At 39.3% G+C, this 18752-nt stretch overlaps 1 protein-coding gene and 1 pseudogene across 1 annotated transcript in view; both read left to right on the top strand.

The window, feature by feature from the left end:
* Positions 1-15716, top strand: part of CAGE1 (cancer antigen 1) — a 39348-nt gene extending 23632 nt beyond the window's left edge. Inside the window, exons 10-11 of the mRNA XM_036257038.1 lie at positions 13522-13626; positions 15633-15716. Of these exons, the coding sequence (XP_036112931.1) occupies positions 13522-13626; positions 15633-15707 (180 nt within the window). The 3' untranslated portion in view covers positions 15708-15716. The remainder of the gene's footprint in view (positions 1-13521; positions 13627-15632) is intronic.
* A 984-nt stretch (positions 15717-16700) lies between these two features.
* LOC118626203 lies at positions 16701-17670 on the top strand (annotated as a pseudogene).
* The last annotated feature ends 1082 nt before the right edge of the window (positions 17671-18752 follow it).

Raw genomic sequence — 18752 nt, 5'->3', positions numbered from 1 at the left:
CATGCACCCCTATGTTCATAGCAGTAGCTCTATTATATATAAGATCTGGAAATAGCCCAGGTGTCCATGATGAGTGGATAAAATAGCTGTGGTACATTTACACAATGGAATACTATGCAGCTCTAAGAAAAATATCTCTTACCCTTTGAGACAATGTGGAAGGACCTGGAGATAATTATGCTAAGTGAAATAAGCCAGTCCGAGAAAGACAGTATTACATGATCTCACTTACTTGAGGAATCTAATGAACAAAATAAGCTGACAGACAAAATAGATCCAGAGTCATGGAAGTAGGGAACAGACTGACAAACCTTAGAGGTAGGGGATGGGGGGCGGGGACGAGATGAGATAAACCAAAGAACTTGTACACATATATGCATAACCAATGGACACAGACAACAGTGCAGTGACGGTGGGAGGCAGGAGGGAGGGAGGAGGGTGTCAATGGGGGGAAAGGAGGGATATCTGTAATACTTTCAACAGTAAAAAAGGAATTAAAAAAAAAAAAGTTGCCCTGGTCGGTTTGCTAAGTGGTTAGAGCACTGGGCCACGGACCAGAGAGTCCTGGGTTTGGTTCCTGCTAAGAGAGCATACTTTGCAGTTTGTCCCCGGCCCCGGTTGGAGTCGTGTGGGTGGCGGCCAATTGATGTGTGTCTCTCACATTGATGTTTCTCTCTCTCCCTCCCTCCCGCTCTATCTGAAGATAAATGCAAAAATATACTCAGGTGAGGATAAAAAATATATCTATATAAAATAAAACAGTATAGTGCTGGCATTAAAGCCGACACATAGATCAATGGAACAGAATAGAGAACCCAGAAGTAAATTCATGCCTTTATAATCAATTAATATTTGACAGAGGAGGCAAAAACATGCAATGGTCTAAATATAGTTTATTCAATATATGGTGTTGAAAAAATTGGACAGATATGTGCAAAAAAATGAAAAAAGACTGCCTTCTTGCAGCACACACAAGAATAAACTCAAAATGAATTAAAGACTTAAATATTAGACTCAAAACCATAAAAATACTAGAATAAAACATAGGCAATAAAACCTCAGACATTTCTCATAGCAATATATATTTGTTATATATCTCCTCAGGCAAGGGAAACAAAAGAAAAAATAAACAAATGTGAGTAAATCAAACGAGTTTTTGCACTGCAAAGGGAACCATCAACAAAATGAAAAGAGAAGCTACTGAATGGGAGAACATATTTGCCAATAATACATCTGATAAGGTGTTAATACTTAAAATTGATAAAGAACTTAAATAACATAACAGCAGAAAAATAAACAGTCCAATTAAGAAATGAGCAGAAGACCTGAATAAACGCCTCTCCAAAGAGGACATACAGATGGCCAATAGACATATGAAAGGATGCTCAATGTTACTAATCATCAGAGAACTGCAAATGAAAACCACAGTGAGATATCACCTCACGCCTGTCAGAATGGCTCTCATCAGTAGTTGAGTGGGTAAAAAAGCTGTAATGTGGTACATTTACACCATGGAATGCTACTCTGCTGTAAAAAGGAAGAAAATTGTACCCTTTGCAACATCATGGATGAACCTGGAGAACATTTTGCTAAGTGTAATAAGCCAGTCAGAGAAAGACAAGTACCATATGATATAACTCATATGTGGAATTTAATAAACAAACTTAACTACCAAACAAAATAGAGATGGACTCATTAATAGAGAGCAGGCAGACAGCTCTGGGGAGGGGACATGTTGGGGGGGGTTAGGTGGAGGGATTGAGCAGTGTGGTGATTTCAGGGGATGGAAGGGGATGGGCAGAGGTGGAAGAGGGCGTAGAGAGGGTAAACAGTGAAGGAAAAAAAAATTGTAAAAAACAAAAAAAAATTGATTTTAATAGATATAACAGTGATATCATTGTGTTTTTAAAAGCTCTTATCTGTTAGCAATACATATTGAAAAGTATTTGTGAGTGAATTAATATGATGACTCGGGTTGCTTTAAAACACTCCAGAAAAATGAAAAGGTGGCAGAGTGAGTGTGTGTTGGGGGTTGGTGGCTCCGAGGTTGAGACAGATGAAAAAATAACAGGAAAATGTTGGTAATTGTTGAAATGATGGGAGGTTCATCACACTATTCTCTCTATTTTTATATGTTTTAACTTTTCCAAAATAAAAAGGGATTTGTTTTTGTTCTTTGTTTCTAAAAGGCAGACGTACTCCGGAAGGCTCACTCCTCGCTTTCTAAGGAACTCTAGGTCAAAAAGATTTGGTCTGGCTCAAAGCTGCTCTGACTCTGTGTGATACAGTTTCCCTGTGGTCCTTCTGACCCCGTGCCCGTGGTTCTTATTCACAATTCTGGTTCTGCTTCACTCACCCCTGAGACAGGGTCCTTGACCCACCTTTGCCTTCTGGCTGGCTCTAGCATTTGGGGTGCTTAACTGTCTGGTACAAAACGTCTCCTAGTCCTAGAAGCTCTTAATAAGGTTCACTAAAGTCAGGGGTCCGTCTAGAGGGAACAAGAGTCCAGTCACCATATGATGTGCAGGGTTCAAGTTGGGCTTATTGTAATGATCCCTCAAGTTCCTCCCAGATCGTATCTTGAGTAAAGTAGAAACCATTTTATAAAAATAAGATATTCTTTAACTATTATTATAAAATATAACATTTAGCCATTATTATAGAATAGTTGAAAATTAAAAACTGAAATACTATCCCAAAACATAACGCTTCACTACAGCACTCTATATATTACATAAAACATTTACCTAATTTATTACTTTAGTAGCCTTTAAAGTTATGTTTGTTAACTTGTAAAGAAAATACTCAAATGGTAGTACATTCTTTTTATTTTCATATTTATCTGCTATAGTCAAGTCATAAAAATAAGAAATAAACAAATATTTTCAATGCAGAAAATTACTAACTCTAGGGAAAATGTTCTAATTGAGCCAAATCACAATCACAACCCAGTGTCTTATATTCCCTCTGAACTATGAAAGATACCCACCCAGTCCTGGATTTGGGCACAGTGCTACCTTGAGTACAATTGAGTTTCTGGGCTTCTGGGCCACTGACTGGCCTCTGAGGAAGAGTTTGGGCTCTCTAGAACTCAGGTCATACAGGTGGGAGGGCGGTCCAGCTAGGAGGAACCTCAGTTTCCGCAGGAAGATGTCAATCTTATTGTTTTCTTGTTCTCTCAAGCATGCTGGGCATTCTTCTGATACTCTGATCCTATTCCTTACCTTCTTGATTTTGACTTCTGTATATCCCGTTCTAAGGCCAATGCAAGGAATGATGTTTGCACGATAGGCCCTTGTCAGACGATAGAATATCAATTTGTCTGCTGACCAACTCTCAGCAAGAGCTTGTTGAAGAACTCTTGTAACTTGTTGAAGAACTCTTGTATCTCTGAAGGGTTATCTGTACAGTCCCTTTTGTCCCTCTAGTAGTAACCCACAATAAAAATACATTTTACATCTTCATCAAATATATATATGTCCCCACAGAGGAGAAACACTGGTTTTATTATTTGTTCTATTTCATTTCATAGTGTTGGTCATAAATTCATTTCACTACTTAATAAAGAGTCACAACCTGGCTTGTATGTATTCTCAGAGAGCTGCTGCTGGGAACCCGCTGCCTCAGCCCTCGCAGAATTGCCTTTCCTGGGTGTGCTTTGGTGTTATGTCCTCAACAATCCTAGGAAACATCTTTCTACATTCACGACAGAGAGATTGTTGTTTCACTTAGTGCTGCTTGGGTGAGAACTTCCTTTGAGACTTCAGGCCTACTAGGAAAAGCTTTTCTATAGAAACAGGTGTGTTTTCATTGCATGAATAATGAAAAACCTTGTATCCGCTACCAGGAAATTGAGTACCAAGTGCATGGCATTGTAGGCCTGTCTTCATAGCTGCTTGTCGTTCTTTGCCTGTTCCGTACATTCTAGTTTGTTTGTTTTTTATTTATATTTTATTATATATATTCAGTCTCAATTCCTTAGTGTAAAGAATTGGGAAATCAGTCAGCCTACAGATATCCCAATCTGCACAGCTGTTCGTAATGATGACTGTTCCATCCACTGTCAGGTGAATGTCACTTCAACTCTGACACACTTTTGGAAGTTGACACTAACAGAGTGTAAGAAAACCCCATTTAAGGAAAAAGTGTTAATGCAAGCAAGAACTTCTTAGGAAACCTGGAAGACAGAGTCAAATATCTTGATTGTTTGGCCAAGCCGCTTGCACCTCAAGTGACAGAGACCTCGGGGGTCCTCTGAGAGGTGTGTGGTAAGCACAACAGTGGCCTCCCAGAGATGTCCACACCCTGGTTCCAGAACATGGAGAAAGGACTTGCATCCCTTAATAAAATAAGGAATCTAGGCAATTATAGCAAAAGGCTCTTTGCAAATGTGTTTAAAGCAAGGGCCTTGAGATGTGGAGCTAGATTATCCTAGACTCCAGGAAGGGCCTGGCCTAGTCACACATTCCCAGCCCTGTCAGAAGGAGATGCGACCGCTGAGTGGCAGAGATGCAACTGCTGGCTTCGAAGACGGGGGTAGGGTCACAAGCCTGCAAAAGCTGGGCAGTCTGCCCTAACACCTCCAGGGAGGAACACCGCCCTGCTGACTCTTCAACTTTAGCCAAGTGAGACCTCGTCAGACTTCTAACCTACAGAACTGGAAGGTACTAAATTTCTGTTGTTTAAAGCCACTAAGTTTGTGGTCATTTGTCACAGCAGCAACAGAAAACTAGTACAATATGTGAGGACCTCATTTCTTTTTTTTTTTTCTTTTTTTTTGTGATTCAGATTTCAGTGCCTTATAATATGTCGGAGCAAGTTAATATAGATATAGATAGATAGATAGATAGATAGATAGATAGATAGATAGATAGATAGAATGATAGATAGATAGATAGAATGATAGATAGATAGATAGATAGATAGATAGATAGATAGATAGATAGAATGATAGATAGATAGATTGATAGATAGATAGATAGATAGATAGATAGATAGATAGATAGATGATAGGTAGGTAGGTAGATAGATAGATAGATAATAGGTAGATAGATGATAGATAAGATAGATAGATAGATAGATAGATAGATGGATGATAGGTAGGTAGAGGGAGAGAGAGATTTTTTAAATCCTCACTTCAGGATATTTTTCTATTTATCTTCAGATAGAGTGGGAGAGAGAGAGAAACATCAACATGAGAGGGACACATTGACTGGTTGCCTCCCACATGACCCTGACCAGGGCAGGGGACAAACCGCAACCGAGGTACCTGCCCTTGACCCCAATCGAACCTGCGAGTCATTGGTCCATAGGCCGACGCTGTAACCACTGAGCCAAACCAGCCAGAGCCAAGTTAATGTATTATTAACTTGGAACTATGTCTACCAATCTAGAATACAGAGGGACAGTAGAGAACTTTTCCTCTGGGGGACTTCATGACTGAGCAGTCCCACCTGGCCTGAGTGAACCCGGCTAGCACCAGCACCAGCCAGCTTCTCTGCCTCTCAGTGCCTGACATGCGCAGGAGCAGCTTTCCAGGGGGACTTCCTCCACGACTGTGGTCAAGTGTGTGCGGCTGTGGACAGGGCCAGACGGGTGCTCTTCCTCGGCCTAACTCAGCCTGCCCGTGGAGGCTGCTGCTTCAAGATAAGTGGCAAGGCCCATTGCAACTTGTGTGGGTCTGCGTCTGTGCCATGTGCTCCAGCTCACGTGGGTGGCCCCCCAGGGAAGGGAGCTGGGGAGGTAGGAGAACACACTGCTGCACATGCTCTCAGCCCTCCCAGCACGCTGGGGTGCGGAGGTCTTGTTAGACCTGGTTTCTTGTCTCCACTATGTAAGGGCTGTGATGCTATCTCTGAAAATATGTATTCCAAATATTTCACACCAAATTATGTGAAAACTAATATAAAAAATATTCATGTACCTGCCACCCAGGTTAAGAAACAAAGTGTGATTATAATTCAAGTCCCCTGTGGCCCCTCCACCCAGTGGTAACCATTAACCTGAATATGGGGTTCACCTTTCATGCATTTCTTTTTTTTTTTTTTTATCCTCACCCGAGGACATTTTTCCATTTTTTGTTCAGATAGAGTGGGAGGGAGAGAGAGGATGAGAGAGAGAGAGAGAGAAACATCGATGTGAAAGCGACACATCGAGTGGCTGCCACCCACACGACCAACCAGGGCCGGAGACAAACTGCAACCGAAGTACATGCCCTTAGCGGGAACTGAACCCGGGTCTCTCTAGACCGCAGGCCGATGCTCTAACCGCTGAGCCAAACCGGCCAGGGCTCATGCATTTCTTTATTTCCTGCATACATATTTACCTTTAAAAAGGTATAACATTGTTTATTTTTTAATTTAATTTTATTTTTTTAATCCTCACCTGAGGATATGTTCACTGATTTTGAGAGAGAGAAACATCAATGTGAGAAAGAAACATTGATCAGTTTCCTCCCATTCGAACCCCAACCAGGGATCAAACACACAACCAAGGTATGTGCCCTGACTGGGAATCGAACCCTCAGCCTTTTTGGTGTATGGGACGACACTCCAACCAGCCATGCCACTTGGCCAGGGCAAAGAATGTATAATATTGTTTTGCATATCATTTAAAATTGTATTTTGTATATCCTTTTCTAAGTTTTTCCTCCTCAACCTTATGATTGCAAGACTCTTCCTTGTGGTAGGTATAGCTGTAATTTACTCATTTTCATTCCTATGTAGTATTTTAACATGTGAATAAATCATAGCTTATACTAGAACATTTCAGACACATCCAGTTTTTGCTTTGTTCACTTACTTTTACAGAGTTGAAATCTGAGTGTCCATAAACTCTTAAATTTTGTTTTAATTAATATATAACACATTTTGCATGTTACTGTGCTATCATTATAGATTGTATATAATTATTAATGGTTGCATAATATTCTATAGCATGGAAATACAATAACTTTTTCTTTATTGATTTTAGATAGAGAGGAAAGGAGAGGAAGAGAGAGAGAAACATTGATGAGAGACAACACTTACTGGCCACCTCCTGCATGCCCCCCACTGGGGATTCTGCCCACTACCTGGGCATGTACCCTGACTGGGAATCGATCCAGCAACCTCTTGGTGCATGGGTCGACACTCAACCACTGAGCCACAATGGCTGGGCTCAGTAATTTTTTTTTTAGCTATTCCCCTTGTTTAATATTTAGGTTCTTTCTACTTTTATCTGGAGAGACTTTCCTTTGTAGATTATTTCCTTGGAATAAATTACAGAAATGAGATTACTGCTTTGAAAACTATAAATATGCATGTAAATTTCCAAAGGAGTTGAACTTTACCTCGCAGGCATCAGTGTGTCAGTGATACTGTTCCACCAAAACCTTGCTAACATCTTGAAATTTTTCTAAACAATTTCCCTTTTAATTTATCCTTGCAGTAGGATGGAATATTTTTCAATATGTTGCTTTTACTAATTGTATCTGTGAGAAAGTCTCATCTGCAGATTTTAACAATTCTCATTTAACACAGATTTTAACAAATGTGTTATATTTTTTTTTTTTTTTTTTTTTATCCTCACCCGAGGACATAGTTTCACTTTTTGTTCAGGTAGAGTGGGAGGGAGAGAGAGGAACAGAGAGAGAGAAACATCGATGTGAAAGAAACACATCGAGTGGCTGCCACCCGCACAACCAACCAGGGTCGGGGACAAACTGCAACCGAGGTACGCGCCCTTAGCGGGAACCGAACCCGGGTCTCTCAGGACCGCAGGCCGACGCTCTAACCGCTGAGCCAAACCGGCCAGGGCACAAATGTGTTATATTTTTAAAGACTAAGAATTGTGACAGAATAGGTAACATCCACTATGTGCAGATTCCAGACTGCTTTCCAAGCCAAAGTGGGTTAAATCTGTAGAGTACATATTTCTGGGCCTAGTACCCATTTAAAGATTTTTTGCTTTTTCTTCAGTTTAACTTGTCCCCAAATCTGATTTATTCTACCTTCACTTAGGTGTGGGCACTGACTTGGGGAGATGGGAGGGGCAGGGGAAGGGTTTCTCCATAAGAGCTGAGATCTTCACCGGAGGCAAAAGAGGGTGCCAAAAATCAAAGGACTACGCAAGGCCAAAAACCATGCATGAGTGCCATGCTAAAAACCTAGAAGGGAAACCTCGAGAATCATAGACCATACAGGAGGTAGGGGAGGGGGTGGGGTCACCAGGCACAGGATCTATGAATCTAGATAGCTAGGGCCAGGTAGAGGACAGCCAAGCGGAGAGTGTCACCTCTGTGAGCTGTCTGGAGAATGGGAAGGTCTCGGGCAGAACAAGCTTTGGAGAGCTGTTCCTCTCCTGAGCTATCATCTGCTTGACTCACAGTGGTCTTTATTTCCTGCTGTGTTAACTCAAATGCATAGAAAGTCACTTTACTGACCTTTACTTTTTCGTCCTTTATTCAAATCTCCTTTCTGTGGTGGAGATTTTGAGTGGATTCAGGTTTCCTAGCAACCAGCTCTGAAGCCTTATAGCATTTCTGAGACATCAAGGAGAAGACGCCACCAAAGGACAGCTTTCATTAATATTAGTCAAATAGCCATGTTCAAATATTATCTCATAGTATACTCCTTCATGAAAGAAAAATGTTGCCGCCACCCCACCTTTTAACTTATTACATAAATATTATTTTACATATTAAAAGTATTTTTTGGACCCTGGCCCGTTTGGCTCAGCCTGTTGGAGTGTCACAGGTTTGATTCCCCAGTCAAGGGTGTGTGCCTGGGTTGCCAGTCGGGGTCATGTGGGAGGCAGTCAATCCACGAGTCTCTCTGATCTCCCCTCCCCTCCCCTCCCCTCCCCTCCCCTCCCCTCCCCTCCCCTCCCCTCTCCTTTCTCTCCTTCCCTTCTAGTCTATCTGAAAAATCAATGGAAAAATATCCTCAGGTGAGGATTAACCACAACAAAAAGTACTTTTTTTGTATGCTTTCATGAAAATATTTTACACTTTTTCAGTGATTTAACTTTAATAGACTGTCTTCTAAAACTTTTCTATTTTGAAATATATTTTTAACTTTAAAATATTTAGCTCTTAATGAAAAGATGAGCCACAAACTGGGAGAAAATTTTTGCAAGTCATGGATCTGATAAAGGACTTGTGTTGAGAATGTGTAAATAACCCTCAAAACTCTACTATAATAAGAAAATAAACAACCCAATTTGAAAAGTGGGCAAAACCTAAAAAAGAATGAAATCTTACCATTTGTGGCAGCATGGATGGACCTAGAGGTATTATGCTAAGTCAAATAAGTCAGAGAAAGACAAATATCACATGATTTCACTTATACATGGAATCTAAAGAACAATATAAATGAACAAACAAAACAGAAACAGACTCATAGATAAAGAACAAACTGATGGTTGCCAGAGGGAAGAGAATTTGGGGCTAAGGCAAAAATGGTGAAGGGATTAAGAAGTACAAATTGGGCCCTGGTAGGTTTGGCTCAGCGGTTAGAGCGTTGGCCTGCGGACCAAAGAGTCCCAGGTTTGATTCCAGCCAAGGGCATGTACCTCCGTTGCGATTTGTCCCTAACCCCCATTGGGGTCATGCAGGTGGCAGTCAGTCTATGTGTCTCTTTCACATCGATGTTTCTCTCTCTCTCTCTCTCTCTCTCTTCCTCCCCCCCCCCCCCACTCTGTCTGAAGATAAATGTAAAAATATCCTCAGGTGAGGATTAAAAAAAAAAAGAAGTACAGCCCGGCCAGTGTGTCTCAATGGTTGAGCGACGATCCATGCACCAAGAGGTAGCTGGTTCAATTCCCGGTCAGGGTACATGCCCAGGTTGTGGGTCAGATCCCCAGTGGGGGGCATGCAGGAGGTGGCCAATTGATGTTCTCTCTTCTCAATATTTCTATCTATCTCTCCTTCTCCCTTCCTCTCTCTCTCTCTCTAAAATCAATAAAGGAAAAAAAAAATTTTGTTTTAAAGTACAAATTGGTAGTTACAAAATAGTTGTGGGGATGTAGAGTACACCATAGGGAATATAGTAAAAAATATTGTATGGTGCCAGGTGGGTACTGGAAAATATCAGGGGAACACTTTGTAAAGTATATGACTGTCTAACCACTATACTTTACACCTGAAACTAATACAAAATAATAATAATTAAAAAAAAGATTTTAGCAGACACTTAAGAAGATACATGGATGGCAAATAGCCACATGAGAAAAAATAGTCATCATGAAGAGATAAAACCACAATGAATACTACTACACACCTATTAGAATATATAATAAAAAGAATTAACAGAATAAATTAAGGAAAGACATTGAAGAAGATACAAATAAATGGAAAGATATTTCATGCTCATGAATTGGAAGAATTAATATTGTTAAAATTTTCATACTATCAAAAGCAGTTTATAAATTCAATGCAATCTCCATCAAAATTCCCATGACATTTTTCACAGGAATGAGATAGACAATCCTAAAATTTGTATGGAAGCACAAAACACTCCAAATAGCCAAAGCAATCTGGAGAAAGAAGAACAAAGCTAGAGACATCATGCTCCCTGATTTTAAACTCTATTACAAAGCTATAATAATTAAAACAAGATGCTATTGGCATAAAAAAGAAACACAGATCAATGGAATAGAATAAAGAGCCCATAAATAAACCTACACATATGTAAGTTTACAACAAATGGGCCAAGAATATACAGTAGGGGAAAGGACAATCTCTAAGAAATGGTGTTGGACAGTCACATGCATGCTAAAGAATGAAACTGGACCACTATCTTTCTTAGACAATACACAAAAATCAACACAAAATAAACATAATACCTGAAACCATAAAACTCCTAGAAGAAAACATAGGCAGTAAATTTCTTAACATAGGTCTTGGTGATGATTTTTAAATCTGACACCAAAAGTAAAAGTAAAAATAAACAAGTGGGACTACATCAAACTAAAAAGCTTCTGCATAGCAAAGGAAACCATCAACAAAATGAAAAGGCAACCAACTGAATGGGAGAAAATACTTGCAAATCATATATCTGATAAGGGGTTAATATCTAAACTATATGAGGGACTCATACAACTCAAAACAAAAAACAATTTTGATTAAAAATGGACAGAAGATCTGGCCCTGGCCGGTTTGGCTCAGCGGTTGAAGCATCGGCCTGCGGACTAGAGTCCTGGGTTCGGTTCCCGCTAGGGGCACATACCAAAAAAAAAAAAAAAAAAAATGGACAGAAGATCTGAATAGACATTTTTGTAAATAAGACATATACATGGCCAACAGGTACATGAAAAGATGCTCAACATCATTAATCATCAGGAAAATGCAAATCAAAACAACAAGATATCACCTCGAACCTGTTAGAATGGCTGTTATAAAAAAGACAGGAAATAACAAGTGTTGGCAAGGATGTGGAGAAAAGGGGATCCTCAACATCATTAATCATCAGGAAAATGCAAATCAAAACAACAATAAGATATCACCTCGAACCTGTTAGAATGACTGTTATAAAAAAGACAGGAGCCCTGCTAAGGGCATGTACAACGGTTGCAGTTTGTCCCCAGCCCCGGTTGGGGTCATGTGGGTGGCAACCACTCAATGTGTCTCTCTCCCATCAATGTTTCTCTCTCTCCCTTCCTCCCTCTCTCCCTCCCGCTCTATCTGAAGATACATGCAAAAATGTCCTCGGGTGAGGATGAAAAAAAAAATCAGTCGAAGGACTCATAATCTGGAAAATCATTAAAGAAATTCAAAATATGCCATGAATTCTATAATGAGAAACAGAAGTGAAGAGGAATTCCATGTTGCTTCAGTAGAACATCATGGGTTACGTGAAGTTAGAGTGGCACGCTACCCTCCAGGAGTGAGACGAGATGCAAAGGAACAGAATAGAAAAAGCCTTATGCTAATGGTTGGTAAATAGTTTCCACTTCTGGATGTATCCTTTCAAAAATGTTTTCAATCCTCTTACCTTGGTTTCATCTGTTAAACTGAGGTAATAATATCTGTACTCCCTGTCTTAAATAATGTATGCAGTCAGATGAGTAGGACCATTGATTTGAAATCCGCCCATTGCTTCATTTACATAAGAAAGAAAAAATAAGTTAGTTGCTGTTTCTGCAGCAGAGGGAGGGAGGGAGGGAGGGAGGGAGAGAAACATCAATGTGAGAGAGACACATCAACTGACTGCCTCCCAAAGGACCCCAATCAGGGTGAAGGATGAACTGCAACCGAGGTACATGCTCTTGACTGGAATCGACCCATGACTCATTGGTCCATGGGCCAACGCTCTAATCACTGAGAAACCAGCCAGGGCTGCAGCAGATTTGTTTTGCTTTTGCTTCCTCTAGGTATTTCACAATAGACATGTAAGTATATTTAAAACATTGAAGATTGATGGCCATTCTTAACATTGTTTTTTAATGGGAACATTTCTGTTGTTTTTCTTCTGTAATTGATTTGAAAATTAAGGTAACTGCTAAGGGAACTTGTGAACATCCTTTTTTGATAATTAATCCTAGATGTCACTTTTAGAATACAGTTTTTAATTTTTAGCATGTTCTCTGCAAATAAAACATGGACCTTAGGTCACAATATGACGTACATTGAGCTGAACCTTTTTTAAAACCGGCAGTCATTGATGCAAGTGAGAATATTTATCAAACCGGAAAATGCGTAGTCAAGCACACTAGTACTTTACTCAAAAGCAAAGAAGTCTCTACATCGGTTACATATGGAAAGAAGGTGGTGGAGAGTTGGGGCTAATAAGTATTTGTATTCACCAACAGGTGTTTAATTATTTGCAAAGCTGTTTCATAGTGTTAAATTGGAAAAAAGCTGAAACATTATTAATTTATGCTCATCTATTTTTTTTCCAAATTTTTTTTCTTTATTGATTTTTTTTTTTTAGAGAAAGAAGAAGGGAAAGGGAGAGAGAGATAGAAACATTGATGAGCGAGAACATCAATTGGTCGCCTCCTGCATGCCCCCTACTGGGGATCAGGCCCACAACCTGGGCATGTGCCCCAACCGGGAATCAAACAGACGACCTCTTGGTGCATGGTTGATGCTCAACCACTGAGCCACACTGGCCAGGCTATGCTCATCTATTTAAAATACAACCTAACTAGGATCTGGTTCATAGCATCTCTTCTTTAAATTTTTATTAAGTTGATTGGGGTGACTTTGGTTAATAAAATTATAAAGGTTTCAAGCATACAATTCTATAATACACCATCTGTATATTGTATCGTGTGTTCACCAGATAAAGTCAGGTCTCCTTCTGTTACCATATGTTTGACTCCCTTTACCCATTTCTACCTCCCCCCACCCCCTTCTCCCTCTGGTAACCACCATATTGTTGCCTGTGTTGGTCCATAGCATCTCTTGATTTACCTATAGTACAACTCCATTTGAGAGAATATTGGAATAAAGTATAGCTCACAGTTCTCATTTGTTCTTAGCAGTCATGCTTTTGTGGTTGTTTCCAGGTTAATATTTTTACCTATGTTTCTCCATAGATTGAAAAATTGGGAAAACTTCTAGAGTCAAAAGAAGACCACTGTTCCAGACTCACTGAAGAAAATGACAAGTATCAAAGACATTTAGGAAACTTAACAAATAAGGTACAAATTTTCTTACAGAAATGTGTCCTTTAAAAACCATGCCAAATATTAATAGAAATTTGGAGCTAGAAAGGATCTGAGGACTAATACAATACATTTTATTGATTTCCTTTGGCTTTGTAAGGATGTTATAAAGCGTCCCCATTAGCCATTTAGCTGAACGTTAGCAAAAGAACCTCATGTGTATCTATCCTCCTGCTGTCGGCAACTTCAGGTCTTAATATCGCTACTTCCTTCTGAGGGTTTTATTTTATTTATTTTATTTTTGAAATCCTCACTCAAGGATTTTTTTTCCCATTTTTATCTTCAGATAGAGCAGGGGGAGGACAAGAAACATCAATGTGAAAGAGACACATCGATTGGTTGCCTCCCTCACAACCCCAATCAGGGCCAAGGACTGAACTCAACCAAGGTATGGGTCTCTGAACAGAATCAAACCCTCAACTGACACTCTACTGCTGAGCCAAACCAGCCAAGGCCCTGAGGGTAATTTTAAATCTTTCCAACCCAGTATTCTAGTTTGCTTTTTAGAAACTGCATTAACATATGAAAGCAGCCCAAGTGCCCATCAACAGAGGAGTAGATAAAAAAACTGTGGTACATATGTACAATGGAATATTATTCAGCCATAAAAAAAGAATGAAATATTACCCATTGCAACAGTATGGATGGGCCCAAAGGGTATTGTGCTAAGTGAAATAAGTCAGTCAGAGAAAGACAGATACCATAAAATTTGACTTATATGTGGAATTGAACGAACAATATAAATGATCACATAAAACAGAAACAGACTCATAGATACAGAGAACAAAATGATGGTTGCCAGAGAGGAAGAAGGGGTTTGGGAACTGGGTGAAAAGGATAACAGGATTGAAAAGTACAGATTGGTAGTTACAAAATATTGTGGATGTAAAGTACAGAATAGGGAATGTAGTCAATAATATCGTAGTAACCATGTATGGTGCCAGGTGAGCACTGGAATATGAGGGGGACACTTTGTAAAGTATATGATTGTCTAACCACTATGCTTTACACCTGAAATTAATACAAAATAATATTGAATGTTACAAAAAGTGAACTTTTCCTTTACATGATTCTATATTTCAAAATTTTGACAATATGGTCCAGCAACTCTACTCTTAGGCATATACCCAAGATAAATGAAAACACATGTCCACATAAAAACTGTACATAAATGTTTACAGCAGCAGTCTTCATAATAGCCAAAAAAGTGAAAATAATTCAAATGTCCTTCGACCGATGAATGAATGAATAGAATGTGGCATATCCATATGGTGGAATATTATTTGACAATGAAAGGAAAGGAAATATTGATATGTCCTACAACACAGATGATCTTTGAAAACGTCATGTAAAGTGAAAGAAGCCAGTCACATATTATATGATTCCATTTATGTGAAAAATCCAGAATGGGCAAATCTATGACCAAAAGTAGACTAGTAGTTGCCTAGGGCTGGGGGTATAGAGGGAGTGGAAAGTGACAGCTATGGGGTATGAGATCTTCTTTGTGGAGTAACGAGGATGTTTTAGAATTGATTGTGCTGGTGAATGCACATGTTTGTGAATACACGAAAAGCCACTGAACTGCACCTTTTAATGGGTCTACAGTGTGTTATGTGAGTTATATCTTAATACACCATTAATAAAAAGCTTTTTTAAAAAAACTGCATGAACTTTGAGCAAATGGAAGATATCCTTTGGTTGACACATACACCGCTTGTCTGGAAGACAGCTGGATCACAGTTGACTCCCTACAGCTGTCCATTTTTTGAAACTTCACATTCTGCATGATGAGCGCACACATTGTAATTCCATTTCTACTTCTGTTTTCAAACTATAAGGAAGATGTTTTGCCTATTGTAAAACTTTTATTGACCGGAGTCATATAATTGAACTTCAACTTGTAGAGATTTTAAAAAGCAAAAGAATTAAATAAAAATTCTAGAATTTATCAAAGAATAATGCACTTAGCTGATTTTTTCAAGGTTACATCCTATGAAGAAATCATTGAATGTGCTGACCAACGGCTCAAGATATCTCACTCCCAGATTGCACAGTAAGTTGAAAAAGCTTAATTTTCTAAACATTTGTTGATATTTTATTTTGCTCTCTGGCTTGCTAAATTTATTTTTCTCAGACTCTTAGAAGGAAGAAAAAGGTACAGTTTTATATATTAAGATCATTCTTCAATAATACAGTCAGCTGAATGTCTAGACTACTTGAATCACCAGGTTTTCCTCTTCCCTTCTCAGAGTTCCCTTTGACTTCAGGGAAGGGCGTGGGGGATTGAGGGAATTAGTGAGAAATATTCAAAAATTTTGGAGAATATTGCCATGGTATTCAAGTAAAATAACCTTGAAATGCTTAGTATTTGTTCACAAAAGGTTTTTGAATGTACACCAAATGAAACATACATACATATATCAAGTACCAAATAAACTTTCTCATTAGAATGATATTTAGCTTGAAACACTCCCAAATTGGTGTTTTTAAATTCTGCAAAGTTTTCCCACTTAGTAATTACCCTCATTTCTCATATGCTTCTTCCTCCATCTTCCTCCAATTTTATTTATACTGTACTATCTCTAGAACTTAAGCACCCTCACTTCCAAAATAGCCCCTTTCTATAGGGCTAACTCACCACAAGATAAATGAAAGACAGTGTAGGTATTTGTACTTTGGAAAGTTTGCTTTTGTTTTAAACTATTTTTTCTAAGCAGAATGAATGATAAAAACAATTTTATATATGCCCTGGCTGGTTTGGCTCAGCAGTTGGAGCTTCAGCCCGTGGACCAAAGGGTCTTGGGTTCAATTTCTGGTCAAGGACATGTACCTGGGTTGCAGGTTCAATCATAGGCCCCAGAGTTGTGCGGGAGGCAACAAATCAATGTGTCTCTCTCACATTGATGTTTCTCTCTCTCTCTCTCTTTCCCCCCCTCCCCCCTCCCTTCCCTCCCTCCCTTCCACTCTATCTAACAATCAACAGAGAGTAGTTTGTAAACACAGCTGAGCACAGGCCTCCTTGGCAAGGAAAGAAGCATGAATTAGTGACTTAGAAAGGAAACCTGAGAAGCACTGCTTACCTAATCAGAGCTGAGGGATTCCTGGCAGCAGAGTAAATAAAGCTCAGGGTCCACCCGCCAGAAAGTATCCTTGCCATGAAGAAAAGGACGTGATAACTTGTTCAACTTAATGAAATTCAAGTTACATGTAAATTCTGCCAGGTAATACAAGGTCCTGTGGAATGAGTGATGACAAACCCTTTCTATGCACTGCCCCTGGATGTGGCCAGCGTTTTACCAACGAGGATCATTTGGCTGTCCATAAACATAAACATGATATGGCACTGAAATTTGGTCCAGCACATAATGACAGTGTCATTGTGGCTGATCAGACCCCAACACCAACAAGATTCTTGGAAAACTGTGAAGAAGTGGGTTTGTTTAATGAGTTGGCAAGTCCATTTGAGAATGAATTCAAGAAAGCCTCAGAAGACGACATTAAAAAAAATGCCTCTAGATTTATCCCCTCTTGCAACACCCATCGTAAGAAGTAAAATTGAGGAACCATCTGTTGTAGAAACTACTCACCAAGATAGTCCTTTACCTCACCCAGAGTCTACTACCAGTGATGAAAAGGAAGTACCATTGGCATAAACTGCACAGCCAACATCAGCTATTGTTCGCCCAGCATCATTACAGGTTCCCAAAGTGCTGCTTACAAGTTCTGAGTCAAGTGTAATTATTCAGCAGGCAGTACCTTCACCAACCTCAAGTACTGTAATCACCCAGGCACCATCCTCCAACAGGCCAATCGTTCCTGTACCAGGTCCATTTCCTCCTCTGTTACATCTTCCCAATGGACAAACCATGCCTGTTGCTATTCCTGCATCAATTACAAGTTCCAGCTGCAGCCCCACTTGTTTGACCAGTCACCATGGTGCCTAGTGTTCCAGGAATTCCAGGTCCTTCTTCTCCTCAACCAGTACAGTCAGAAGCAAAAATGAGTGAAGGCACCTGCTGAGCAATGAAGTGGCACAGCTGAAACAGCTTCTTCTGGCTCATAAAGATTGTCCTGTAACCCGCCATGCAGAAATCTGGCTATCATACTGCTGATAAAGATGATAGTTCAGAAGACCTGTCAGTGCCAAGTAGTCCACATACTGAAGCTATACTGCATAGTTCTGTCAGCACATCCAATGGAGTCAGTTCACCTCCAAGGCAGAAGCTGTAGCCACTGCAGTCCTCACCCAGATGGCAGACCAGAGTACAGAGCCTGCACTTTCACAGGTCCTTATGGCTCCTTCCTCCCAGTCCCAGCCCTCAGGAAGTTGATTAGAAATCTGCAGTGCAGCAGTTTTAGATACTTAATGACTTCAAAGGGAAATCAAGGGAAGACCAGTTTCCATTTATGCGAAATCTGTGGTTGTAAATTTTTTTTTTACTTGAAATTAAATTTGGCTCTAAAGTTGGTGTAGCAGCAGTTGATGATCAGACTGAACAACAGGTTTTAGTCTCTGGAAAAAGACCGATTTTGCTTTTTTTTATAAATATTGTTAGATTTATTAATTTTTCTGCGCTCAATGTATAAATTGTATTATAATTCATCGTGATTTATTTCATTTTTAATTTGGTGGTGTTTAATAAATGGGGGTGTTACTGAATCTCTCTTCCCACTTTCATTTCTTTTGACCACCTCTTATCCCTCAACTGTGATGGTAATATTGTTATGTCATTTATACCAAAATTCTGCTTAAATCCCTATTGACTTTGTAATGTTAACAGTCATAAAACACTGGCAAGAGAAATAAATTTGCTTTTAACCTTTTTGCCTTTTATTTTGCACGTTATGCAAAAGGAAAAACATTAAAGAACACTTTTTAAGTGACTGAAAATATGGTAAAAGACATACAGTGCTTTTATGCACACTTTTAATCTTAAATCAAGATCATTAATAGTGCATTTTTCTTTTTAAAGATTTTAAGTAGACATGAATTTTGAAGTCCTTTATCATTTCAAAATGACTTTTTCAAGTCTTAAATTCAGTATTTTAAATCCTGTGTTTTGAGGCTAATAAAATATGAAATTATATAATATACAATACAG

The sequence above is a fragment of the Molossus molossus genome, unplaced genomic scaffold (assembly GCF_014108415.1).
Source record: "Molossus molossus isolate mMolMol1 unplaced genomic scaffold, mMolMol1.p scaffold_m16_p_12, whole genome shotgun sequence".
Classification (NCBI taxonomy): domain Eukaryota; kingdom Metazoa; phylum Chordata; class Mammalia; order Chiroptera; family Molossidae; genus Molossus; species Molossus molossus.
Note: the sequence above shows the minus strand (reverse complement) of the source record. Positions and strands in the feature narration are given on the sequence as shown.